Source organism: Saccopteryx bilineata, chromosome 5 (genome assembly GCF_036850765.1).
Source record: "Saccopteryx bilineata isolate mSacBil1 chromosome 5, mSacBil1_pri_phased_curated, whole genome shotgun sequence".
Taxonomy (NCBI): Eukaryota; Metazoa; Chordata; class Mammalia; order Chiroptera; family Emballonuridae; genus Saccopteryx; species Saccopteryx bilineata.
This window is the reverse complement of record NC_089494.1, coordinates 145,307,539-145,335,297: the sequence shown is the minus strand read 5'-3', so window position 1 is coordinate 145,335,297 and position 27,759 is coordinate 145,307,539. Positions and strand designations below refer to the sequence as shown.

At 38.9% G+C, this 27,759-nt stretch overlaps 1 protein-coding gene across 3 annotated transcripts in view; it reads left to right on the top strand.

The window, feature by feature from the left end:
• The window catches only part of PLXDC2 (plexin domain containing 2), a 521,092-nt gene that overhangs the window by 207,814 nt on the left and 285,519 nt on the right, over nucleotides 1–27,759 (top strand). For all 3 annotated transcript variants that reach the window (XM_066233239.1, XM_066233238.1, XM_066233237.1), the window contains one exon: nucleotides 1,786–1,997. In XM_066233239.1, coding sequence (XP_066089336.1) covers nucleotides 1,786–1,997 — 212 coding nt within the window. The remainder of the gene's footprint in view (nucleotides 1–1,785; nucleotides 1,998–27,759) is intronic.

Here is a 27,759-nt window from a genome sequence, read left to right as displayed (position 1 = left end):
TGCTCCAACAATATATTTACCCATCCACTCATTCATTCATTCATTCAACAAACATTTACTGAGCACTGTTCAGTGGCCAGTGGGAACAACAGTGTTAAAAAAGAGACATTTCCTGTTGTGGAAGGTGGGAGGGGACTATGATCAAACGTTTATGTACCCGGGGTTGTTTTTCAGCCTTATAATTCTATGCAAGCTACTTTCTTTTTTACTGAGCACAGTCCTACATTTTATTTAGCACAGCGCTACATTTTTGTGGTTTTTGTGGAGTTCTTGGCCATTATCTCCATGATTCTTTTAAATTCTATTATTCTATGAAAAATAAAGGTCTAGATTGCAGACACTATGGCAGTGTTTTTCTCTAAGCTGTATCCACAAAGCATCAGGATGTGGGAGATGATATAAGCTCATTGTGAAACTAAAAAATAGTCTTTCTAGAAGAATTATCACCTTTTTGAGTTGAAAGGAAGATATTTTAGATCGTTTGCCTGTGACCAGTAGTGAGCCTTACCTCAGTATTAGAGTTCTAAGTAGCTGATTTAGTGGTGTTATAAGCCACATTAAATGCATTTGGTTTCTTCAGGGGAACATCACAGCTATAATTAAATCACCACTCTTAAGTTCCTTTTGAACCCATATCCCACCAGTTATAAAGCCTGTCAATTCCTATCTTTTGATAATAGCTGTGTAGAAGAAGGCTGTTCTTCTTAGTCAGAAACTGAATTTCTCATACTTGTGGTTCACCTTCCCCTGCTGACCTACCGAAATGAAAGAGTAAGAGTAATGATTCAATCTAACTTTCCCTCCTGGAATGTCAGGATGCGCAGGGTCAGCCAGGCCAGTCCCTGCATATGGCTTTAAAATACCTTTGTGATTTGATCTCCTTGCCTTCCCATCCGTTTCTCTATGTGCCTATCACTGTCATTCTTGACCACCCTGACAGGATTGCAAGGTAAAAACAGTGTACATGAACAAGAATGTTTGTGACAACTCCTGAGGGCTTTGCTTATTAAATGAGTTAGCAAATGGCCTGACCTGTGGTGGCACAGTGGATAAAGCGTGGACCTGGAAATGCTGAGGTCACCGGTTCGAAACGCTGGGCTTGCCTGGTCAAGGCACATATGGGAGTTGATGCTTCCAGTTCCTCCCCCCTTCTCTCTCTCTGTCTCTCCTCTCTCTCTCTCTCTCTTTCTCTCTCTCTCTCTCTCTCTCCCTCTCCTCTCTAAAATGAATAAAAAAAAATGAGTTAGCAATGAACCAAGTCTGACTTGTGAGCTACAATAAGGTTAGCACATGTATACACAGAGATCATTCCGTGTATTATTTAACCCATTCAAATACATTGTTGTCTCCTTGCTGTTCAGCATAACTTATGAAAATGAATATAAACTCACAGGTTAATAATGTCTGACTTATTTTCAAGCGGACTGAGAATCACTTGGTTTTCCTTCCTTTGTTTGGTTGTAGCTTGCTTTCTCAGGATGAATGGAGAATGTTTATGAAGTGTATGTGGAAGGTGGTAGGGAAGGAATAAACATGCATTGCTTTAGGGCTGCACATCTGTTCTAGAGACTCTGCCGGATTCGCGTATTAACCATTGTCACAACTTACAACATGTCCTAAAATTGCATTCCACTCTGGGGCATGCATACTGACTCAAAATATTACAGTTATACACTTTTCACTCATATGAGTTAGTTTTCTGTTTTTATTTTTTCTATTCAAGTTGATAGCATGTATATGATTCCTAATAGGTAGTAATTCATTATTGTTTTTCTTTTCAAACAGATTGGCAATATCAAGTTGCTCAGGCCTTCCCACAAACAGAAGAGGAGATAGAAGTAGACACACATGCATTCAGCCACCGTTGGAAAAGGAACACAGATTCCCTCAAGGCTGTGGACTCGAATCGAGCAAGCCTTGGCCAAGATGCCGCAGAACCCAGAGGCTTCACAGACCTGCTGCTGGACGATGCGCAGGACAACACCACCCAGATTGAGGTACACAATCTGGATAATTGAAATGGATTAATGAATATACTTCTTGTAAAGTACCCAACTTCTATACATAATACATACATATATACATACAAATACATGGGCTGTCCCTTCAACTCAGCCTGCAACTTTTTTATTTTTTTAGTGAGAGAGAGACAGAGACAGACAGGAAGGGAGAGAGATGAGAAGCATGAACTGATAATTGCAGCACCTTAGTTGTTCATTGATTGCTTTCTCAATCTGGAACTTTTTCACATTTCTTGGTAAGGACCAATTTAATTCATTGACAAATAATTTATTTGTTACTATTCAATAATTTTATAATAAATAAATATAATTGTTTTAAAATAAATAAATAGCTAAGCCAAGTAATCACCCACAAAGTTATTTACTCATGAAACAAACATGGGATTGGTGCGGTGACGGCAGTGAGGGGACTCAAAGAGTAAGACAATACAGCACTGCCTTCCAGGAATTGGTTGTGTAAGGGGATCTAAATGCCATTATCAAATCATCGCTATCCCATGTGATATGTGCAAAAACCATACACAGGCTGTAGTGTGGCAGCATGGAGGAGGGAGTCATCACCTGTTGTTGTTAATTCTAGGAGTGGGCAGTGAGGGGCTTGGCAGATGCGAGGAGCCCACCTTGTGGATAACCTATCAGTGGAAAGAGAAGATTCCTGGCAGAGCAAATTACGCCTGCTGTGACTGAGCTGTTAGCCAGCATGTTCACTGAGGAGTCTTAAAGGGTGACCACCTGTCCTGTACTGCCCAAGACTGGGGGGTTTCCTGAGGTGTAGGACTTTCAGTGCTGAAAATGTGGCTGTCCTGGGCAAACTGGGATAGTTGGGCACTCTCTGGCTGTAATTGTTTGTTATGGAGGGAGCTATTAAGTGGAAGGGGAAGGGGTTGAAGACTGGTTTGTGAGTATGGGAGTTTGCTGAGGGCATATTGTATGCAGACATTAGGGTTACCTAGAAGCCTCAAGGGTGGTATTGCATTGCTTAAGTTTCCATTATCTTTAGTAAATTGCAAATTTTAAAATATGATCTTTTAGTACACTAGATACATGGTGGGGCAAAAGTAGGTTTATAGTTGTTTGGATGGAAAATAATACCATAATTAATAAATAATATTATAAGAGTAAACTCTATGTTTCACGTACTCACAACTGTAAACCTACTTTTGCCCCACCCTGTGGAAAAAAACAAACAGGTAGATCTTATGGAAATAAGCAAAAACCACCCAAATAAAAACAAGAGCTGTTTTATTCAGTTTGCTTTATCAAGGGAATTAGCCTCTATCACCTGCCTTTGGTAGTTACTCAGAAAACAGGAGAATAGGAAAGGTTTTCAGTTAAAAAATAAATCTTCACATAAGCTCTTATTGGCAGTGGTAGGTGTGGAGAAGCTAGAAGGGCTGCTTACAACAGAGCATCTCTTGTGATTGGTTGGGGGAACATGTATGGCTGTCTGTGGTTGGTCCTGAGTTGGACACAGAGACAAAAAAATAAAATAAAATAAATAAGGAAGCTGTCAATTATTAGTCAAGTCTTACCCATTGTGGGTCAGTTACTGCCAAGATTATGTTCATGTTCTGGCTCCCTGGACTGCTTGCTTTAAGCATGGGCTTAGAGTCTTGTTGTAATCCATGGTGTGGTCATTGTCCATGTGTATATTCTCTTTCAGTCTGAAGTTTTAGTTTCTACTTTCTCCCAGGTGACAGGTTTGATACTTCTTAAGATCCTGGCAGCATTCTTTTTACTTCCCTGAACTACTCATTATTTAGGGAAAGAAAACTTCATGAAGAAAATACTACACACACAGTTCTGCAAGTAGTAGGAAGGCTTCATTTGTTCCCTCATTAGTGAGAGGACTGTTCAGAAGCTTGGAAGCACAGGCCAGTGGGATTCTGTGTCTGTGAGAAGCCCAGCAGTTTCCAAAACCCCTCTCCATCTCCTGAACTAGTATGTGACTCTGGTGGTCCCTGGCCACTCCAGCCAGGCCCCTCAACAGGCAGCAGAGGATGTGCGAGCAGCAGCAGTTGTACAATATCTATAAGAGGCTATCCTGACTCCTGCAGTGTGGCTGCTATTTTGGCAACTATGTTGTTATAGCAACTCAGAGTAGGTACACTATTCTTCTCTGAGAAGCTCTTTAGCTAGGGTGCAACATACACAAAGGGAGCTGAACGGAAGCAGAGGTGTTTACTCTGCACAGAATTGTACTCACTGAGATTGAAAGAGGGGAACATGGATTTTGAGAACTCTGTGATCTCCATACAGGACTCTGAATTTTCCTAATCACTGGTAAAATAGAAAATCCCTTTGCTCAGGGATGCATTAACACTCCTCCAAAACAATCCCAGTCATCATTATAGCTGTAATTTTGATATTCATCCAAGTTTTTCTTTTTCTGCCTTCACAGAGAGATGGTACAGGAAGCCATTTGCTGGGTACTGGCTCAGTGCTAAGATCTGCCAGGTGTTGTGTGGGCGTTATTATACTTGGTCCTTAAATCCACCTAGAGAGGTTTGCATCCCCAGGTTCATGGGGTGACCTCAGTGACGTTTTACATGAGGGCAATTCCAGATTTAGGTTTAATATTTTTTCTAGGGACTCCCATTAATGGGTAAAGGGGCTGGTGCTCAACCTCAGGCCTGCCCAGCCCCTAAAGTTTAGTCTTTTTTACTTGACTTGGCTTCCTCTAATATATATGGAAAAATAAATGGCACTTTGATTTTGTAATGATTTTGGTCAGTGCCAGCACCCAGATATCATGAAAATAGCTTTCAGGTTTCAGTTTAGCTGGAAGGGGACTTGTTTTGAAGCTAGATATGCCCACAAGAGGACTGCCTTATTTGAGAATTTAGATGGGCTTCTGGGGCTTGAGGAAGGTTATTGGGGATCTGATGTCCCATCAGTCATTTCCTGGCACCACCACTAATTCTGGAAACAAAAGCCTACATCTGAAATGTCTCTGCAAAGTTTGTTTATTCTGGCCCTTAAAATTGTGTTTTGAATACTACTGCTTCCTGTTAAAGGAAAATGCTTTTTCTGGATTGAGGTAAACAGGAATAAAAAAGAAAGCCACACAGGTAGAGAGAAGCTACTCTGTGCTGGACACTGGGACAGATCTCTCTTATCTTCTGGGAATAAGCATTTTGCTTTTTATCACTCATTATGAGCAGAAGCGTGAACAACTATGTCTACTTTTCCTTTAGATCAGGGGTCCCCAAACTACGGCCCGCGGGCCACATGCGGCCCCCTGAGGCCATTTATCTGGCCCCCGCCACACTTCTGGAAGGGTACCTCTTTCATAGGTGGTCAGTGGAGGAGCATAGTTCCCATTGAAATACTGGTCAGTTAGCCTGACCTGTGGTGGCGCAGTGGATAAAGCGTTGACCTGGAAATGCTAAGGTCGCCGGTTCGAAACCCTGGGCTTGCCTGGTCAAGGCACATATGGGAGTTGATGCTTCCAGCTCCTCCCCCCTTCTCTCTCTCTGTCTCTCCTTTCTCTCTCTCTCTGTCTCTCCCTCTCCTCTCTAAAATGAATAAATAAAAAAATTAAAAAAAAAAAAAAGAAATACTGGTCAGTTTGTTGATTTAAATTTACTTGTTATTTTAAATATTGTATTTCTTCCCGTTTTGTTTTTTTACTTTAAAATAAGATATGTGCAGTGTGCATAGGGATTTGTTCATAGTTTTTTTTGTAGTCCGGCCCTCCAATGGTCTGAGGGACGGTGAACTGGCCCCCTGTGTAAAAAGTTTGGGGACCCCTGCTTTAGATGCTTCCATGGTCCATATCAGGAATCAGAATTATTTTGCCCTAGTTGTAGCAGTAGTTCTTAAAATAAATTGTATCCCAGTGAGACTGAAACTGCTTGGCAGGTGTTCCTATTCAAGTCCTCACTTTTGCCATGTCTAAACTTTGTATCTCACTTTCACTAAACAAAGGCAAAAACAGAAGACAATGGCATATTTACTGTTTTGGCACTAATTCATTATGCAACAAAGGCTGTTATTCTCTTAAATTGGTGATAGTATTTTTTCTGACTCTGCAGGAGAACAGATAATGGAGGGATTGTAGGACCTTGTGCCCCAGCTAAAGAATTGTTCCAATTGAAGTTTTTATTGTTGTTGTTTCCTTTGTTCTCTCTTTTTAATATTCTTCCCATGAAGATATGCAGATGTTTTGAAATCAGCTATACTTCCTGTTGAACAAGCAGGGACCCAACAGTAAGCAAATGCCATTATTGACCGGAGTGTTGATTTATGTGAGACTCTCTACTTGTATTTTCTCTGATCATGTGGACATGTAACCATTTAGCCAAGTTAGAACCATGGCAACTTCTGATTTGTAGGTATTAAAGAGTGAGGTGTCATAAAACAATCAATTCTGTGCCACTTTCTGCAATGACGTTGGGAGCATCAGGGCTTCCAAGACTTCTGGGTAGTCAAATTCCCTTCACGATTCAGCCTTGCTGGAGCAGCCCTCAGTGAAGCCCATGACTGTGGGGATGCATGCATGGATGAGCAGTGCATGTATCCACTGGCTGCGGGCTGCCCTTATGTTTTCGGGCATAGAGCACTCACAGCCTCAGTGGTGCTTATGGAACAGAGAGGGCCAGAGCAGTCAGTATTTGCTGAGAATTACTGATTTTCATGAAGCTCAGCTTGATCATCTTATTCTCCTGTGTGATGGTGTTGAAAATTTAACAGTTCTGCACTTTACAGAGATCAACCCCAAATTCTTTTCTAACACACTGAATCAAGTATTTGCTTTTCAGCACTCATATGGACTATTTGGAGCCTCATCTTTCCTCTTTTGGGATAATAAAAGTGTTTCTAAAAAGTATTATTAAGTGTAATTTTTTTTGCCTTGTTTAAAAAACACCTGAATGACCTGAAGAGGGAAAGATTTAAAAATAGGGCTTATGGATCCTATAAGTGTAGTTTTCTGATCCAAACTGACTCAGAAATTGGGAGCTTGACCAGTGTCTCTCAAATGATGCACTGTATGTGGACTGCGACCACAATGCAGTTGTAAGGAGTGAGAGCACCAGGTTGATTTACGTAGTGGTTTTGAGGGTATGAATGTCCTGAAAATTTTTAAATTGAATTGAGTTGCTTACCAGCATGTCTCATGGATTTGTAATACTGGTACCAAATTAAAAACTGCAGGCATATCCAGTGATTGTTGCACCATCTATATTGGTCCTATAGCTCTTACCTGAGGAAGGTGCAATCAGTAATGGCCACTACTATGTTATAAATGTAGCTAAAAACCAGGGATCGACCTTATTTCTCCTGAGTGCATAGGAAAAAACTCTTTTTGGTCTTCTGTTCTAGTCTACGTTGTCTGTGTCCGCATCTTTTTTTTTTTACAACTTGTGCGTATATTTATTGTAAAAGTTAGTGATTGCTAAATGCAGCACTGCACACACGTTATTATGTATGTTGTAATATTGTATTGCACTCCCTCGCTAGGTAATGCATTTGAAAGGAAAGAAATCACTATCAAATGCTTAATCTAAAAAAGAGTATGGATGCTTTGATGATTGTTTTACAAAGAAAAAGGCAGAGTCCATAATTTCCCATGTGGACAGAATGTGCATGGTGTGTTTGCAGTATAAAAAATACATCAGAATATTTTCAGATAAAGAAAATCCTACTGCTCGTGTGTCTTAGAGACCTGACAATAACAATAATGAATAAAAAGATAGGACAGTAATACAACCTATCGTCCCATTTCACAGAAACAAAGGAATGAAAACAAAGAATATTGCTGAGTTAACCTTTCTGGGCACCGTCTTGCTTGGTGAGCTCAAGGAAGAGAACACTTACATCTAAGAATGTGATAATGCAGATTCATGACATTTTTCCAAAGAAGAAGTACCACCTGGTACTGAATAGCTCTGTTACTATATTTATTAGGAATGTTAAAAGCTGGTGCACATATTTCTTAATGAAACATTTTTATTTTAGAGGATGTTAAACTTGCAGAGGCTTTAGTATGTGGTTGCCGAATCGGAAAGCTATGCAAAGGCAATACTAAGATTTGTCCTGAAGGAGCTCATTATTTGACTCAAGAATAAATGTCAGACCTGACCTATGGTGGCACAGTGGATAAAGTGTCGACCTGGAACACTGAGGTCACTGCTTCGAAACCCTGGGCTTGCCGGTCAAGGCACATATGGGAGTTGATGCTTCCTGTTCCTCCCCACTTCTCTCTATCTCCCTCCCCCCCTAAAATGAATAAAGTCTTTTTTTAAAAAATAAATAAAACATTTTATTGAAGTGTGTATAATAGAAACACATGTATATTTCACCCTGTCCTGGAAAAAATATATGGTTACAAAAAGCTCATTAAATTGATCCTATTTTCCCTGACCAGGCTGTGGCACAGTGAATAGAGCATTGGACTGGAATGCCAAGGACCCAGGTTCGAGACCCCGAGGTCGCCAGCTTGAGCAAAAAAAAAGCTCACCAGCTTGGACCCAAGGTCACTGGCTGGAGCAAGGGGTTACTACGTCTGCTGAAGGTCTACGGTCAAGGCACATATAAGAAAGCAATCAATGAACAACTAAGGTGTCATAACGAAAAACTGATGGTTCATGCTTCTCATCTCTCTTCGTTCCTCCTGTCTCTCTGTCCCTATCTATCCTTCTCTTTCTCTCTCTCTCTCTCTCTCTCTCTCTCTCGTCCCTGTTTTTTTTTAAAAAAAATTGATCCTATTTCTTTTTTCTTTTTTGGATTTTTTTTATTTTAATGGGGTGACATTGATCAATCGGGGTACATATGTTGAGAGAAAATCTCCAGGTTCTTTTGACATTTGATTAGGTTGATACCCATCACCCACCCAAAGTCAAATTGTCTTCCGTCACCTTCTATCTGGGTTTTCTTTGTGCCCCCCCCCCCCCCCCCCGTAACCACCACACTCTGGTCCATGTCTCTGAGTCTCGTTTTCATGTCGCACCTATGTATGGAATCATACAGTTCTTAGTTTTTTCTGATTTACTTATTTCACTCAATATAATGTTATCAAGGTCCATCCATGTTGTTGTAAATGATCCGATGTCATCATTTCTTATGGCTGAGTAGTATTCCATAGTATATATGTACCACATCTTCTTTATCCAGTCATCTATTGAAAGGCTTTTTGGTTGTTTCCATGTCTTGGCCACTGTGAACAATGCTGCAATGAACACGGGGTTGCATGTGTCTTTACGTACTAATATTTTTGAGTTATGGGGATATATACCCAGTAGAGGGATTGCTGGGTCATATGGTAGTTCTATTTTTAATTTTTTTGAGGAACCACCATACTTTCTTCCATAATGGTTGTACTACTTTACATTCCCACCAACAGTGGATAAGGGTTCCTTTTCCTCCACAGCCTCTCCAACACTTATTACCTGTCTTGTTGATAATAGCTAATCTAACAGGTGTGAGGTGATATGTCATTGTAGTTTTGATTTGCATTTCTCTAATAGCTAATGAAGATGAGCATCTTTTCATATATCTGTTGACCATTTATATTACTTCCTGGGAGAAGTGTCTGTTCATGTTCTCTTCCTATTTTTTTATTAGATTATGTGTTTGTTATTGAGTTTTGTGAGTTCTTTGTATATTTTAGATATTAGGCCCTTATCTAAGCTGTTGTTTGAAAATATCATCTCCCATTTAGTTGGTTGTCTGTTTGTTTTGTTGTCAGTTTCACTTGCTGTGCAAATCTTTAGTCTGATGTAGTCCCATTCATTTATCTTTGCCTTCACTTCCCTTGCCTTTGGAGTCAAATTCATAAACTGCTCTTTATAACCAAGGTGCTTGTGTTCAGTACCTATGCTTTTTTCTATATAATTTACTGTTTCAAGGTCTTATATTTAGGTCTTTGATCCATTTTGAATTAATTTTAGTACAAGGGGACAAACTGTAGTCGAGTTTCATTCTTTTGCATGTGGTTTTCCAGTTTTCCCAGCACATTTGTTGAAGAGGCTTTCTTTTCTCCATTGTGTGTTGTTAGCCCCTTTATCGAAAATTATTTGACCATATATATGTGGTTTTATTTCTGGACTTTCTATTCTGTTCCATTGGTCTGAGTGTCTATTTTTCTGCCAATGCTATGCTGTTTGATTGTCATGGCTCTATAATATAGTTTGAAGTCAGGTATTGTAATGCCCCCAGCTTCGTTATTTTTCTTTAAGATTGCTCTGGCTATTCAGGGTTTTTTATAATTCCATATAAACCTGATGATTTTTTGTTCCATTTCTTTAAATAATGTCATTGGAATTTTGATGGGAATTGCATTACATTTGTATATCTCTTTGGGTAATATAGTCATTTTGACTATATTTATTCTTCCTATCCAGGAACAAGGAATATTTTTTCATTTCATTGTATCTTTTTCTATTTCTCTTAAAAATGATTTGTAGTTTTCATAATATAGGTCTCTTACATTCTTTGTTATGTTTATTCCTAGGTATTTTATTTTTTTTGTTGCAACTATGAAGGGCATTGTTTTTTTGAGCTTGTAGTCTGATGTTTTATGTTGGCATATAGGAAGGTAATGGACTTTTTTATATTAATTTTGTATCCTGCGACCTTACTGTATTGGTTTATTGTTTCTAGTAGTCTTTTTGTGGAGTCTTTGGGGTTTTTGATGTATAGGATCATATCATCTGCAAAAAGTGAAACTTTTACTTCTTCTTTTCCAATACCAATGCCTTTTATTTCTTTCTCTTGTCTGATTGCTCTGGCTAGAACTTCCAGCACTACGTTACATAAGAGTGGAGAGAGTGGACAACCATGTCTTGTTCCTGATTTTAGGGGAAAAGTCCTCAGTTTTATGCCATTTAATATGATGATAGCTGATGTTTTATCATAAATAGCCTTTATTAATGTTGAGATTTTTTTTCTATACCCATTTTGTTGAGTGTTTTTAACATAAAATTGTGTTGTATTTTATCAAATGCCTTTTCTGCATCTATCGGTAGGATTATGTCATTTTTGTTTTTTGTTTTTTTGATATAGTATTAACTGTTTTATGTATGTTGAACCATCCTTGTGATTCTGGGATAAATCCCACTTGATCATGATGTATTACTTTTTTTTTTTTCATTTTAAAAGAGGAGAGGGAGAGAGAGAGAGAGAGAGAGAGAGAGAGAGAGAGAGGAGAGACAGAGAGAGAAAAGTGGGGGAGGAGCTGGAAGCATCAACTCCCATATGTGCCTTGACCAGGCAAGCCCAGGGTTTCGAACCGGCGACTTCAGCATTTCCAGGTCGACGCAATATCCACTGCGCCACCACAGGTCAGGCCGATGTATTACTTTTTTAATATGTTGTTGTATTCAATTTGCTAGTATTTTGTTTAGGATTTTAGCATCTGTATTCATTAGAGATATTGGCCTGTAGTATTCTTTTTTTGTGTTGTCCTTGCCAGGTTTTGGTACGAGGGTTACGTTGGCCTCATAAAATGTCTTTGGAAATATTGCTTCTTCTTCAATTTTTTGGAAGAGTTTGAGTAGAATAGGAACCAAGTCTTCTTTGAATGTTTGATAGAATTCACTAGTATAGCCGTCTGGTCCTGGATGTTTATTTTTGGGGAGGTTTTTGATAGTTGTTTCTATTTCCTCCTTGTTTATGCATCTGTTTTTGGCTTTCTGCTTCATCATTATTCAGTCTAGGAAGATTGTATTGTTCTAGGAATTTATCTATTTCTTCTAGATTGTTAAATTTGGTGGCATATAGTTTTTCATAGTATTCTACAATACTTTGTATATCTACGATATTTGTGGTGATTTCTCCTTTTTCAGTTTGGATTTTGTTTATTTGAGTCTTTTCTCATTTTTCCTTAGTGAGTCTTTCCAAGGGTTTGTCAATTTTGTTGATCTCTTCAAAAAACCAGCTATTTGTTTTATTAATTTTTTCTATTTTTCTGCTTTCTATTTTATTTATTTCTGCTGTGGTTTTTATTATTTCTTTTCTTCTGCTGGTTTTGAGTTGCTTTTCTTCTTCTTTTTTTAGTTCCTTAAGGTGTCAAGTTAAGTAGTTTACTTGGACTCTCTCTTGTTTGTTCATATAGACCTGCAGTGATATGAACTTTCCTGTTATTACTGCTTTTGCTGCATCCCAGAGATTCTGATATGTCGTATTGTTATTTTCGTTTGTCTGTATGTAACTTTTGATCTCTGCTTTTATTTCTTCTTTGACCCACTCATTTTTTAAAAGAATGTTGTTTAGTTTCCACATTTTTGTGGGTTTCTTTACCTCTGTTTTGCAGTTGAATTTTAATTTTATGGCTTTATGATCAGAAAATATGCTTGGTATAATCTCAATCTTTCTGAATTTGTTGATGTTATTTTTGTGGCCCAACATATGGTCAATTTCTAGAATGTTCCTTGCACACTAGAGAAAAATGTGTACTCTGGCACTTTGGGATGAAATGTCCTGTGGATGTCTATCACATCCAATTGTTCTAGTGTTTTGTTTAAGTCTAGTATTTCTTTATTGATTTTCTGTTTGGATGAACGATCTAGAGCCATCAGTGGTGTATTGAGGTCTCCAAGTATGATTGTATTTTTGTCATTTTCTGTTTTTAGGTCAGTCAGTAGCTGTCTTACATATTTTGGTGCTCCTTGGTTTTGTGCATATAAATTAAGAAGTGTTATGTCTTCTTTTTTTTTTTCATTCTCAAGTGTTATGTCTTCTTGATTCAATGTCCCCTTAATCATTGTGAAATGACTGTTTTTGTCTTTGATTACCTTTGCTGTCTTGTAGTCAGCATTGTTAGATATGAGTATTGCTACACCTGCTTTTTTTGGATGTTATTTACTTGGAGTATTGTTTTCCAGCCTTTCACTTTGAATTTGTTTTTATCCTTGTAGCTGAGATGTGTTTCTTGTAGGCAGCATACAATTGAATTTTCTTTTTTAATCCATTCTGCCACTCTATCTTTTTATTGGTGAATTCAATCTATTTATGTTTAGTGTTATTATTGACACTTGAATATTTTCTATTGCCATTTTATATATTGCTTTCTGTTAGTTTTGTATCTTGTTTGATTCTTCTCTTTTGTTTTTCTATCATTTGTTTTTGTTTGGTTGTAATCCATACTTCTTTCCTCTCTTACTTCTTTTTCAAGTCATGTGCTTCTGTGGTGGGTTTTTCAAGGGTGGTTACTATTAAGTAATGGAAAGGGTACCTATCTATTTTGAAGTACATTATCTTATGAATGATTCTGCAAACTGTCATCCTCTGCTACTGTTAATCTTCATCCTCTCCACTTTTTTGTTTTTGTTGTCACAGATTAAACTTGATTATATTGTATTCTTGGTGGAGCTTTTACTTATGTTTTTGTTTTGTTTTGTTCTTTTTATGTGGTTGGAAAATCCCATTTAGTATTTCCTGAAGTGGGGGTTTTATGGTGATAAATTCCCTCATCTTTTATGTATCTGTGAATGTTTTTATTTCTCCTTCGTATTTGAAGGATAGCTTTGATGGATATAGTATTCTTGGCTGGAAGTTCCTCTCTTTCAGAACTTTAAATATTGGGGTCCACTCTCTTCTAGATTGTAGAGTTTCTGCTGAGAAATCTGTTGATAATCTAATGGGCCTTCCTTTATATGTTGTATTCTTCTTTTCCCTGGCTGCCTTGAGTATTTTTTCTTTGTCATTGGTTTATGCCAATTTCATTATGATGTGCCTTGGAGTAAGTTTGTTAGGATTAAGATAACTCAGTGTTCTATTTGCTTCTTGAATTCGAGGCTTTAGTTGGAATGGAGAGCTGAAGTTGGGGGGAATGCTAACGAGATAAAAAGCATAGTAAAGAGCACACAAAATGCCATAAAGAAAACAAATTGAGTCCAAAATAAAATAATTTGTTTGCGAGTGAGGATCAAATGAGAGGAAAAGTGAAAGAGAATAGAAGAAACCAAAAAAGAGGGAGAAAAAAAGGGAGAAAAGGAAAAAAAAATGAGAGAGTTAAGGTTTTTGGAATGTAACCCTCATAGAATAAAAGGAATGGAAAATGTAACACCAATGGATAATGAAGTTGAAAATGAAAAGCATAAATTGGAGAGGATAAAAGGACAAAAGTGGAAGAAATGAAAAGATAAAAAATGAAAAAAATAGAAACAGTTATAAAGACTGTGGATATTTTCTGATTTTGAGAGGTTATCTTCTTCCTTTTTCTTTCTCTCTGTTTTTGGCCGGTGGCACTGTATCTCAGGTTCTGCCTCTGTGGCACTCTTAGGTAGAGATTTGCAGTTGGTGTGTCACTGTGGTGATGACATGAACTAGGCCTCAGTCCTGTTGGTAGTCAGGGCTTGTTAGCGTTTATAGGCTCCAATAATGGGAGAGTCCATTTTCCTGGAGCCTCTCCCCAAGTCTCTCCTTCCTGAACCAGCAGCTGGGACCCAGCTGTGAAGTTGCCTCATCCACTGCCTGAGAGCAAGAGGCTCTAAGAGCTGCCAAATCTCCCCTCTATCCCCACTCAATGCAGGGTTCTGGGTAAGGCTTAGCCAGCCAGAGCCGCCAGCATACTCAGGCAGGGCTGGGAACCAATTCCTCCTCAGGTGTCTTTCTATGAGCCTCAAGGCATATCTAGTATACCTCAGCTCTCCACAGGACCACTCTCCCCAGATTTTTTGCACTTTGAAACCTTGTATGGGCTGGCAGGAAGATGTCCCAGTCACTGCCTGAAGAACAGGAGATCTTAAAAGCTGCCAAGTCCCTCCTCCAGGTCCTTTTAAAGCACAGCCCTGGGTATGAAAGCTCTGCTGACCAGAGCCACCAGCTTAAGAAGACAGTGGGGTGAGCTGACTTCTGGTCAGGCTCCTTTCTAAGGTTCCCCGGGTATATCTGATTAAATTTGCCTTAGCGCTCTGTGGGACTGCTCTCTGCAGGCTTCTCCCTTGTTAGGAAGCCTACAGCCTAGCCTGCCCAACTTCTGCAGTGTTCTCTGAGGTCTGTTCCATAGGAATGTGTTTTTTAACCTGTATCGGCTGGCAGAAAGTTGCCCCCAGTTACTGCCTGCAGGGCAAGAGGCCCTAAAGACTATCAAATCTCTCCTCCGGGTTCTCTTAAATCACAGACCTTTGTTTGGTGTATGCGTGTTTCAGGTGCTCCTGGGATTGTTTTTCTGTCTCTAGTTGTTGGATTTGTTGAAATTTCAAGGTGAGTTATTGGGAGCCCCCCTCATGGCGCCATTTCTCTAATGTCACTCTCAAAATAAAGTCTTAAAAAAAAAAGAATGAACTCAAATTCCCCAAATGCATGTACATGTTGGATTGGCTTCCACAAAAGATGAGAAAGCAAGTGTGAAGGCATGTGAACCAAGTCATGAAGAAAGCATTAGAAAGTAGCTATGTATTGTATTTGTAGACAGCAAGCTTTACACAGGTAAGCAGGGGCAAGATGTTAAACTTCTTATTATGCGTTTTAGTCCCTTTGGGCTGCTATAGCAGAAATGATATAAAGGACTAGGTGGCCTCAACAACAAATATTTATTTCTCATCGTAATACAGGCTGAGGAGTGTTAGATCAAGGTGCTGGCAGATCTGTTATCTGGAGGGAGAGAGCCTGCTTCCTGGTTGATAGAGGGCCGTTCTTCTGTGTCCTCACATGGCTGCAAGACCTAGAAAGCTCTCAGGGGGCTCTTTTATAAGAGCACTAATCCCTTTTTTGTGGGCTCCACTCTCATGGCCTAGCCACCTCCCAAATGTCCCACTTACAGGTTGGGGGTTAGGTACAATCAGATTGGGGGTTAGAATTTCTGCATATGAATTTGAGGGTACGCAAGCATTCAATTCATAACATTAAGTTAAGGTGTTTGAGATTTATCAGGAAGGTACTTGGGAACCAATGAAAGATTTTAAATAGGAAAAGGCAAGATTACATTGATGTTCCTAAAATCTAGCTAAGGAGTGCTGAGTGGGGGTTGAATCAGACTGTCTACATGGAGGGGTGGAGAGATGAATTAAATTTAGGTGAAAATTATTGTTAAGTAACATGAGATAGTGGTTAAGGACAAGTCTATGAAACAGCATAGGAATTTGAGAAAGATTTAGATTTCTAATCATTTACTTACATTAACCCCTATGAGCAAAGTTTTGCCCGACCTTCTGGTGCTAGCTTGACTGTGAGGGTGAATTGCAGGTCCTTGTCATCGCCTTCCCTAGCAGGGTGGCCTGCCATAACCTTGACAGCATCCATCTCATGTGGGTTTAGGAACTGGCCTTATGTCTTCAACTCTTCATTGACAAAGATTGTATGTTAACTGACCACAAAATCTATTTCAATTTCTTCTGTTGTGGTAATTGGCAAATACATAAAATTTTAAATTTCTGATTTAATTCCATTCATTTTAATTTTTTCCCCATTGATTTGAGACAGTGAGAAAGGAAGGGAGAGAGAGAGGGGCATCAACCTGTTGCTCCACTCAGTTATTCCATTAGTTGTGCACTCATTTATAGCTTCTTTTTTTAGATGTTTTTATTTATTATTTTTAGAGAGAAAAGGGAGAGAAATGAGGAAAAGCAAGAAGCATCAATTCAGTGTAGTTGCTTCCCATATGTGCCTTGACGGGGCAAGCCTGGGGTTTCGAGCAACCTCAGTATTCCAGGTCGACGCTCTATCCTCTATGCCAGCACATGGCAGGCTCATTGGTAGCTTTTTATATGTTCTCTGACTGGGGGGTCCAACCCGAAACCTCATCACAGGAGACAATACTCTATCCACTGAGCCACATATCTAAGGCCACCCATTCATTTGCTTATGGAATATTGATGAGGACTTTTAGTTTTCAAAGAGGAAAGTGCACTGAAAATAGTAAAATGGGCAGAACTGATCTGTAATTATTGTTCATCTTCTAAAAAAATAATGAGTATTAAAATAGAGTATCATATATCTTGCTCGGTTATAGATTATTCTTAGCTTGACATGTCAGGTCTTTATTGAAACAAAAATGGCAAAAGATTCATAACTGTCCTTCAAACAGTTTCATAAAGAATAACTGCATTATCTCTGTGATGCTTCCTTGTGAGCTAATTAAGCTTATTTATAATTATGGCTTGGAAATATCTTCAGAATGATGCATATAAGGTATAAAATTATTAGGTGTGTTAGTCATATAATTTATTGCAGAACAAAAATTATGATTCAGGGTGAATAATATACTTGAATTCTCTATGTTCCAAAGGAAATATTTATTTAAATCCCCCACCAGGACCCTGAGATTAATACAAGAACATTGCATTGAGTTTTTCCTACATTAGCTTTTTAGCCATTATGAGGACCTTTTTACATCCTCTGCTTCTCTTTGCATTAACTACTGACAGTGCTAGGGAACTTCTAATACTGGAAACACCCAGATAACTATCAAACAGTTGAATTTCTATTCTATCATCTTGCAATCTTTTCTCATTTGCCCAGACTTACCTTCAACAGGACATTTAAAATACACTTTTATGAAAATTATTATTTTCCATATAAAATTATAATACAGCCTATGTCATAGGTCTAGATCTCTATCTAATTGATTTTAAAAACTCATGCTTAAAAAGCAGATTAATTGGTTTTTAATCCAGTATGCATCCAGTCAACAGGCTGAGCAAAGGCTTCAGGGTGAAGGAGCAGGTAGCCATTAAGTGTGGGGTGGAACTCCACAGCAGAGCCTCTGCTGGAGCCATGTCCAGGGCCCGCAGGGGGTAGTGCTTCAGGGAGAGAGGTGTCCTGTTTGCTTTTCCTCTTTATCGGACAAGAATAGAAAGAGACTTGTTCAGGGGGAATAAACTCTGGAGAATGAAGCTCCAAGCAGTGCAGGTTTATCTGCCAACAGTTTAGAAGTGCTAGAAAATCCCAGCCGCCAGCCCCTGTGTGGGGTTACCGGATCTCAAGGAATGTTGAATTCGGGGGCAGCCCATCCCCTTGTCGAGAGCATAACCCATTGTAGGGGCAGCAAAGTAACTTTTCTCCCATGCTTAGAAGCTCTTTTGGCTGCACTAATAATCAAATTAACATGGAACAGATTAATGGAAAGAAATTGCCAACTTTATTACGTATATATGGTGGCTTCATAAGAATATGAGACCCAAGGACAGATGAGGCTGTTAAGGGTTTTATGCAATCTTGAGCTGAGAAGGGGAGCTGGGTAGTGGTTTGGGACTTCAAAGGACGGGGGTAATTCACATGGAGATGGGAAGCAAGTGTTCCATAGATAAAAGTTTGCTGGGCCATCTTTAACGACAGCACTCGGAGAATCGAAGGGACCTTGCTAGGTTCCCTGCCACACTTCGTTTATATACAGCACGCTGTAGTCATTTGTGACAGTCTCCCTTCCTGGAGCAGGCCCTCCATCTGAACTCCTTTGAGGCAGTTAGAAGCACGTGCTGGTTTGTTCCTAAGTCTGGTTTCTCTAAAAAAAAACAGCTTAAAATAACCGGTATGCCAAAAGGCATATTTTGGCGTGGCAACTCTACATCCCTTCACTGTCTCTTCAGCTGTCTGATTTGGGGGCAGCAAAGAGAACTTCTGGGGTCATTTCCTGTCTATGTTGATGCATTTTATTTTTTTGTGATTTTTTTGTGATTTCAGAATCATAAATGAAGTAATAAAAGTGATTGTAGCTCAATGACTAAAGTGGCATGAGTGAGTACAGGCATGCCAGAAGTGTGATTTTTCTTATTTCATCTGTGGGAATATTAAGGCCGCTGCTTACTCCCAAGAATATTTTTAGTATCATGAATCTCCAGCCCCTGTGCATAAGTTTACTTCATTTTTAGAAATACTAATGCCGGTTTGGTACACTAAATCACACCAAGTCTTTGCCTTATTTTAGCTAACAAATTAATGAGCGCTCTACCACTTAGCACCAATTCATTGAAAAAAATAAGAAATAGAGGCTGGGATAAACAAAGGTGTTCTTTAATTTTATGTGATACCCAGAAATTTCTATGGACCTTTGTCAAAGGTGTCTAATGTGTCTTTGCAAAATGTGACTTAGATGGAAAGGCTATTAGGTCTGCACAAAAGTGAGCTCTTACAATTATAGAAGACATTTAAGATTTTCTGATTAATTAAACTTAGGGTATAAAAAACTGTATTTCTGTTTTAAGCAATGATGTATAATATATTGCTGAGTGTGCATGGAACACCAAACCTTGTATTACCAAAACAGTTTTAAGGTAGATAAGAGTCTCTAAAACAAAGCATACACATCTATATTCATAGTCATTCATTTGTATTTATCATAAACAAATTTTTTATATGTCACTTTATTAAGAAAGGCATCAAATGTTTGAGGATCTTTTTAAGAATGGGGTATAACATTCAAAATGAAAAGAGACTACATTAATTTTCTTTTTGTGTATTCCTAAAAGCAAGCTATTTTGTTCATGACCCAGCAATGCATAGATGTCTGAATCTGTCTAAAATCAAGAAAATAATTGAACCTTGCAGCTTTTGGGAACAGCTATTTTGAGCTATTTTCTAGATGGTGTTTCAAGCCTAAGCTATTAAACTGAAACAATAGTTTGCAACTCATGGCACTGATGAGTGAATGAACAAACACTGCTGATACTATTTCTCTCTCTCTTTCTCTTTTTAAAAAAAGAGAAAGGCAGGGAGAGAGAGACAAAGAAACAGGAACATCAGTCTGTTCCTGCATGTGCTCTGATCAGGGATTGAACCAGCAACCCACCAACTGAGCTATCTGACCAGGGCTTAATTATGTGTGTGTGTGTGTGTGTGTGTGTGTGTGTGTGTGTGTGTGTGTGTTAGAGAGGGAAGGGGAGAGAAAAGGGAGGAGAAAGGGAAGCATTCATTTGTTGTTCCACTCATTCATGCATTCATTGATTACTTCTATGTGTGCCCTGACTAAGGATTGAACCTGCAACTTTGTCTTTTTGGAAAACGCTCTAAATGACTGAGCTAACTGGCCAGGGTATATTTCTCTCTTACAAGTCATTTCTAACTCCTTTGTAAGCTTCATATATTTACAACATCTCTAGCTTAAAGAACAAAATTACAGAACACATGTTTGCTTTTCAGACAATATCTATTAATCAATTGTGTGTCTATCCACATTATTTTGAATTCACAATGCTGATCCCACTTGTGGCCCAAGGAATTTGGAAGCAAAGCTTTTAAAGTGGACTTCTACCTATTTAAGTTAAAATTTTCATTTAGCTGTAGAACCTTATGTTAAGAAAGACTTTTAGGTACTTCCAAAATTAAAACTATTTCATCTTATGATAGGATTTCTGAAAAAATATAATGCTGCCCAAACTTTTAGGGTTTCATGAACTCAACTCTGGAAAATTTTATAACTTCCAAAGATGAATGTAATGATTTATAATCCCAGACATTTTTCTCTAAGAAAACTTTAGGTTATAATATTCTTCAATTTTCTTAGGTTATAGTGCTTTGCACAGTGTTAATATTTGAGGCAAATCCTTACATATTTTATCATTTAAAACTAGTATAAAGTAAAATATCACTTAAAATTTTATGTTTTGAAAATATTTACAAAAAACACTAACAAACCTTCAAAAGGAACTTAAGACAGTTAATTTGTCCATTGTAAACAGTATTATGGGAGGATGTTATCTTAACCACCAGGCATAAACAATCATTTTCTCTTGATTAAATACCAGTTGAACAAAGAATAACTCCATCTTTCTCTATTTATTGAGTAATCACATATTGCTTTATTATTTTTACAAATGAATAGGGTTAATTTTTACCAGAATAGAAGAGTGTCATATTCAGATGGTAAAGATATAATTCAGAATAAGTAAACATCTTTATGAATAAATATCAAAATGTGCTAGAGCAAAATAATGAGTATCCATTAAAAATGATTCTCTTATTACTAATTGGGCCTGGTGACAGTAAATCTGCTTTGGAAGGTAAACACACTTTTTAGACAACTCTTTGTATATATTTGCTGTCCCTCAAAAGGTCTGTACAAAGTAATATTTTTTATCATAAATCTAAACAAATAGAATAATTAGTACATTCAAAAGCCTCCCTTCTTTCATCCTGCCAACAGTCCATCCAGCAAGAATCTGTTTAGAGCAGAACTCATTAACAAGCAGCTACAGTTAATTAGTTATTGTCCACAAAGATCTTAAGTGCCAACAAAATCACTTTTGCCATGCTGGTCAAACATTATTTTGCTTCATTGAATAGGTTTGCTATGGTCTGAGCAGATTTAGGATGTATTTGGCATGCTTTGTTTAGGCAGTTTTGTAGCTGAACTCTCGTAACTACCACTTCAAAGACTTTTTATTAAATTGCTTTGTAAATGTGTATTTCTTACCTTGTTATTAAAAAGAGAATGGGACAGATTCTGTATACAAAGTTATTTGCATAAAGAACAAAAGAAAATATGCATTTTTATCTACTGAAGAAAAATGTTTAAACATTTTCCAAGGAAACTATATATTTTTTTAGTTGCCAATCACTTGTAAATGCAAATTACAGTAAAAGATAAATGACTGTGGGTCTGGGACTGTTCTTCCTGATTTTTACTGTTAGTAATAAAGAACCGAGGAAGAGGAAATGATTTCCAACTTTGAAACAGTGCTTGAGACGAAATAATGACTGAGTCATCCTGGAAGCAAAATCTGGGACCAACATGAGTTTTCCACTTTGTTCCTTCCTGTTCCGGCACTCACAGTTCTTGGTACCAGTGATCTTCCATCTGCTCGGTGGCCACTGCACCAATGCATCACTGTCTTCCTCTGGGCTGCAGCTGCAAAATTAAAACCGAAGGACTTGACACTGTAGGTGATGGTTTTAAAAATCTTTATGTGTAGGCAGAGTGCTGTATACTAGAGAGGTTTTTTTCAAAGCCTATAAATAGAAGTTTTGGTAATTTGTAAATGTGTGTGTGTATCTATGTTTTGTGTGTATGTATATGCACACACATACCTGTGTGCATTATTTCTAATCATAAAAAATAAGAATTACCTCTGGAGGGTGGGAATAAATGGTGTTTGGATAACCCCTTCCAACAGGCCCCTAATTTGCACTTGAATTACATGTCTTCTTTCCCTGAGCAATATAACCAGCATGTTTTATTTGTTTGTTTATTTGTATTCAGGAGGAGAACAATAAAAATTATAGAGCTACACGGAGCACTGGTTAATACTCCCTCTTGCTGCAGCAAGCGCCTTAAGCTTTAATTATGCTCTTTTTAGATTATGGCTCTGGACGATAAGGAGACACAATGAAAAGAATCAAAACTTAATGGATTTTTTTAAATATTGGGGAACAGAAATCATGAAAACTGGAGAGGAGTGCAATGGGGGACTCGTGACAGTGGGGCATCTCAGATGAGCTACTCCAGTTCTTTCTCCAGGTTCCCTTTCTGCACCTGTTCACATTCCTCTGCGAGGTTTGCTCCCCCCATCTGCTTCAATCAGTGTGGTCCCTTTTCTTTCTTCATGGCAAATTTGCCCTCTCAACTCAGCATTTCTCTCTCTCTCTCTCTCTCTCATTTTTTTGTTAGCTCATTTTATTTTTATTTTTTATTTTTTAAATATTTTCTTTTCTATTCAATTTCTTGGGGTGATACTGGTTAACAAAATTACATGTATTTCAGGTGCACAACAGACTTCAGATGTGTAATTCTACAACACATCATCTGTGCACTATAATGTGTGTTTGTTCACCACCCCAAGTCTCAACTAGAAATTTGCATACTACTAGCAATATGTGTGGTCTGGAACCATTCTGCATGCCTCCATTACTGCAACCCCACAGAGAAGTGTAAAGTAGAATCTCTCCTAGAATAAGTGAGAGGACCTTTCTATTTAAAGCGCAGTTTGGCAATAAAACTCTATGGACATTGCTCCAAACCACATAGCCATGAAATGACCAGTCTATTTCAAAAGACCTGATCTAGGAAAATCTAACTCAGATTACAACCCATGCAAGGGATAAAACATGACTGGATATTTTGTTGATGCTCATAAAGCATCCATTGATTTGAAGCAAATATATATTATTAGATTCAGGGAAGGTAGTATTTAACTGACAGTTTGACATAAACCTGGAAAAGATAGAGAGACTTTACTTTCTATTTGACCAAGAAAACCAAGATTCACTTGCGGATTGGACTGTAAATAAAACAGAATGTGATAAGAACTAGAAGTAGCTTACCAACAAAAGTCTGACATTTTTGGGGGCCATTTACACATTTAAATGAGTAGTGGAGTATGTGATTATAGTGTACCCACTGGGGTTTTGCACAACAGTAAGTTTGTTTTCATACTCGAATGATCTGAGTACTATTTTCTTCTGCAAAAGAAGTGATGAAGGATGAGAGAGAGTGAGGTGATTACAGAGGTTCAGAGAGTGTTTCTACCACGGAGAGGTGTAAGCCCTTTTCCTTGGGCACAGAAACAGTGGTCTAGCCTCAGTGCCCATCTGGAAACTACTTGTGCCCCCTGGAGTCTCCCACTTGTGCTGATTGAAGCTCATGCCATCTGCACAAGTTTTCTACTCCCAACTCCCTAAAAATATTTTTAAGAATCCCAGATTTGAGACTGTCTACATAGGAAATAGCAGTCAGCGGCACCAGCTGCATTAGCTCCATCTCCTTGTAGCGTTTCTGGAGCAGAGCGAAGGGAAGCCGACAGAAGTTTGCAAAGGCAAGAGCACACTTGAAGGAAAAGTATCCTTTGGCTTTACCAAGTTGCTGCAGCTTCTGCGCACTCCATTCATTGGCTCCTACTGTGGCTGGTTTTTACCCACTTTGCTGCCTTTCTGTCTGCTTCGTATTTCCAACAACCATGCATTGAAATGCTGCAAAAGCACACATGCCTGGAGACAGAGACAGAGAACAGAGAACACCTTAATCATTCCTGTTCATGCCAGTGATGACAGGAAGCCTGTAGCCATTGAGGTAATTTTTTTTTGTATTTATTTATTTTTTGTGTGTGTGTGTGTGTGTGTGTGTATTTTTTTTTTCTGAAGTTGGAAACAGGGAGGCAGTCAGACAGACTCCCGCATGCGCCCAACCGGGATCCACCTGGCACGCCCACCAGGGGGCGATGCTCTGCCCATCTGGGGCATCGCTCTGTTGCAACCAGAGCCATTCTAGTGCCTGAGGCAGAGGCCACAGAGCCGTCCTCAGTGCCCAGGCCAACTTTGCTCCAATGGAGCCTTGGCTGTGGGAGGGGAAGAGAGAGACAGAGAGGAAGGAGAGGGAGAGGGGTAGAGAAGCGGATGGGCGCTTCTCCTGTGTGCCCTGGCCAGGAATCGAACCCAGGACTCCTGCACGCCAGGCCGACGCTCTACCACTGAGCTAACCAGCCAGGGCCCATTGAGGTAATTCTTAAAGCACCTGCCCTGCATGCTAATTGGGCTTTCTCAGTTCACAGCAGGGATCATATGCTTCTAGATAGGCAGGGGCTATTGGTATCTAGGTAGAATATGAAGGGATGAGGTCCATGAATACACTGGGGTCTTCTAGAGTTTTACACCGCTGACTCCTTGTCAAATTATCCACGTCCCCAGACTTTTTTTGATAGAGTAATCTATGTCTTAACCTCCCATAGGGAGTTAGGACAGAACTAGTTCCAAGTTCCCCCGGGATGTGATCAATCTAGACTTTCTCTTTCCATTTTTTTGATGGATTATATATCTCTCTGCTTCTAACATGAAATAATTGAATTTTTTTTTTAAAAATGGCTGTGTTAACCACTGTTTTGGATTGATTACTCCTTTCATTTCAGAGAATTCAATATAGTAGATTGGGTTTCCACTTTCACAATTACTAGCACGTTCCAAATTTGTTTTTTCTGAGATTTTATTAAAATTGACTTGTTTGGGTTCTGAGTGTTCTGAAACCCCAGTCTCGTGTTTAAAGGCAATCACTGGATTGATACTCATTTGGCAAAGTTCAGTCTTTAAGGTCATACTGGTAATAGTCCAGGTGTTAAAGAACACAGCAGCACTGTGACATGATTTATTGCAAGGGGACCTCTCCCTGGATATAGGAAAGCCATGGGGCACAGGGATCTTGGCCGACAGATGGAAATGCCCAGCCTGAGGAGGTGGCTGCCACCCAACTGCAGCAGGTTGGGGCTGTGTGCGGACGCAAACACAGGATGCCAAACCTTCCAGTTTCTCAAGAGATAGCCAAACGCTTTAGTGTTGGCTCCTTCTTTGTTATTTTTCCTTAATCACATGTGGAATGACACAATGATGGCAGAATGACCCAGGGGGCCACCAGATACTATTGCTAGAATGTAATAAACAGAATACTAATCACATTCTTAATGGATGGAAACTTACTAAGTCATCAGCCAGACTGCCATCTGACTCCAAGTTTGGGGTGGCACTTCACTGCGGCCTTCATGTGTACCCCAGAAGCAGTATTCTACATGTTAAGTTGAATTTAATCAGATACAATATGATGCTTGGAGATAGATATATATATATATATATATATATATATATATATATATATATATATATATATATGACTTCTTCTGGCCTTCTTTTCTCCTATGCTTATTTTATGTAAGGACAGTATGGGTGGCCTACTTCCTAATACGTCTATTGGAAACATTATTGAAAACAAATAGTGGAAGATGCTTTTAGAGGTCTCACCTTAACTAGTTATTTTGAAGAAAACTTCCAAGATTATTTCTCATTCCTCTGAAATAGTGCAGTGAATGGAATTGCATTTATGAGAAACCTGCTGCGTGGTTCTGCTTGATTTACTACTCCAAATTCTTAAGAGCATTTAGACATAATGAGAATTTTTTTGCATATTTTATTAATTATACATAGATATTGTAATTTGAACAATGACATTCTTTCAAGCAATCATCATTTTCTGTTGTTTTTCTTGGAAGACTGAGACATTTTAGACTTACCAGCAGGACATATTTAGAAAAGCAAAAGAGTTTTGAAATATTGGCAGAGGGTTCAACTCTTCTGTGTGTGTGTGTGACAGAGACAGAGAGAGTCAGAGAGAGGGACAGACAGGGACAGACAGACAGTAAGGGAGAGAGATGAGAAGAATCAATTCTTTGTTGTGGCTCCTTAGTTGTTCATTGATTGCTTTCTCATATGTGCCTTGACCCAAAGGCTATAGCAGAGCGAGTGACCCCTTGCTCGAGCCAGAGACCCTGGGCTCAAGCTGGTGAACCTTGTTCAAACCAGATGAGCTACACTCAAGCTGGCAACCTCGGGGTCTCGAACCTGGGTCCTCTGCGTCCCAGTCCAACGCTCTATCCACTGCACCACCACTTGGTCAGGTGGGGTTCAACTCTTAATAAGACAAAAATATAGTCTCGTCTATGTCTATGACTAGCTCACTTAAAATAAAAAATAACAAATGAATTAAATGGTATAATTATATATGATCAACATCAATACTAAGTATAATAAAATAACCATGATCATTTCTTTTTTGTTTGTTAATTTATTGCTTTTAGTGAGAGAGGAAGGAAGAGAGCAAGAGAGAGAGAGAGAGAGAGAGAGAGGAACATCAATCTGTTTCTGTATGTGTCCTGACTGGGGATCGAACCAGCAACCTCTGTTGCTCTAACTAACTGAGCTATCAGGCCAGGGCAACCATGAGCATTTCTACATTGACTTAGAGGGAAAAAAAAGAATGAAACCCAACCAAATAACTGTTTTGGGGAAAAGCTTCTAGCCTTAGACTTTGTATTTCTTTTCAATTTAATAGCAGTTTCTATAGATGTAAATTATACCTTACACAAAACACTTTCTTATGATGAAATAACTGGATACATCTTAGATTATTGGCAGAGCCAGGATAAGGCCCCTGTTAGTCAAAAAAGTTTGTAAATATGATATATATGTTTGCTTGCTTATAGTTTGCATTGGGTCTGAGAGACAGGCTGTAAGCTGGCAAGGTCCTTATAGCCTAAGGCAGGGGTCTCAAACTCGCTGCCCGCCGAACAATTTTGTGCGGCCCGCAGACTAATCCACGAAGTTCAAAATATTTTGGATAAAATTAAGTAAGCCTAGGGGCCTACTTGTATTTTTCATTTCTCTAGCATCCTAGCTAGATATTAGCTTAGCTAACAGCAGTTGTGATGCGAACTACAGTTTCTGGTCGTTTTGTGACACTGAGTAAACTGCATGTACGATTGTGCTTGTTGTACTGATTTTTTTTTTGTTTTCAACTGCAGTGAGAAAAGTGTTGCGTAACAGTTGCCTTTTGTAGACCTAGTGCGGCCCGCCGAAGGGCTGTGATCTTGCTCTGCGGCCCACATGCTGAGTTGAGTTTGAGACCCCTGGCCTAAGGCTTAGTTTTAAGACTAAGCCTTTCCCACCCTTTTAATACTAAGATCTTCTCAAAACTAAGCTTTTCCCCATACCCCTGACTGTTGCATGATGTGGGGTGGTACACTCTTATGAGGAATCCTATTTATGCCTCAGATGGGTAGCTTTATATCAGAGATTTCCTTATTTGTATATTGGCTTAAAGGCTTCAATTTTCTACACTCTAAAATAAAGCAGACCAGGGGCTTTCTCTCTCTCTTGATTCCTGCCATTATTAGTATTGCAGAGAAGAAGCAGCCAAGATGGTGGAGTGCTAAAGGAGAAGCCAGTTTGTGCAGAGAGAAGAAGATGGGGAACAGAAGCGAATAAGGCTGGTGAGGTAGAAACCGTTGATTCTAGGAAACTCAGATGAGTCAGTGGTTTTGGGAGCCCTGAATAGAAAGGGAAGTGTTTTCCCACTGTGTGTATTTACTCGCCCACTGGGTACAAG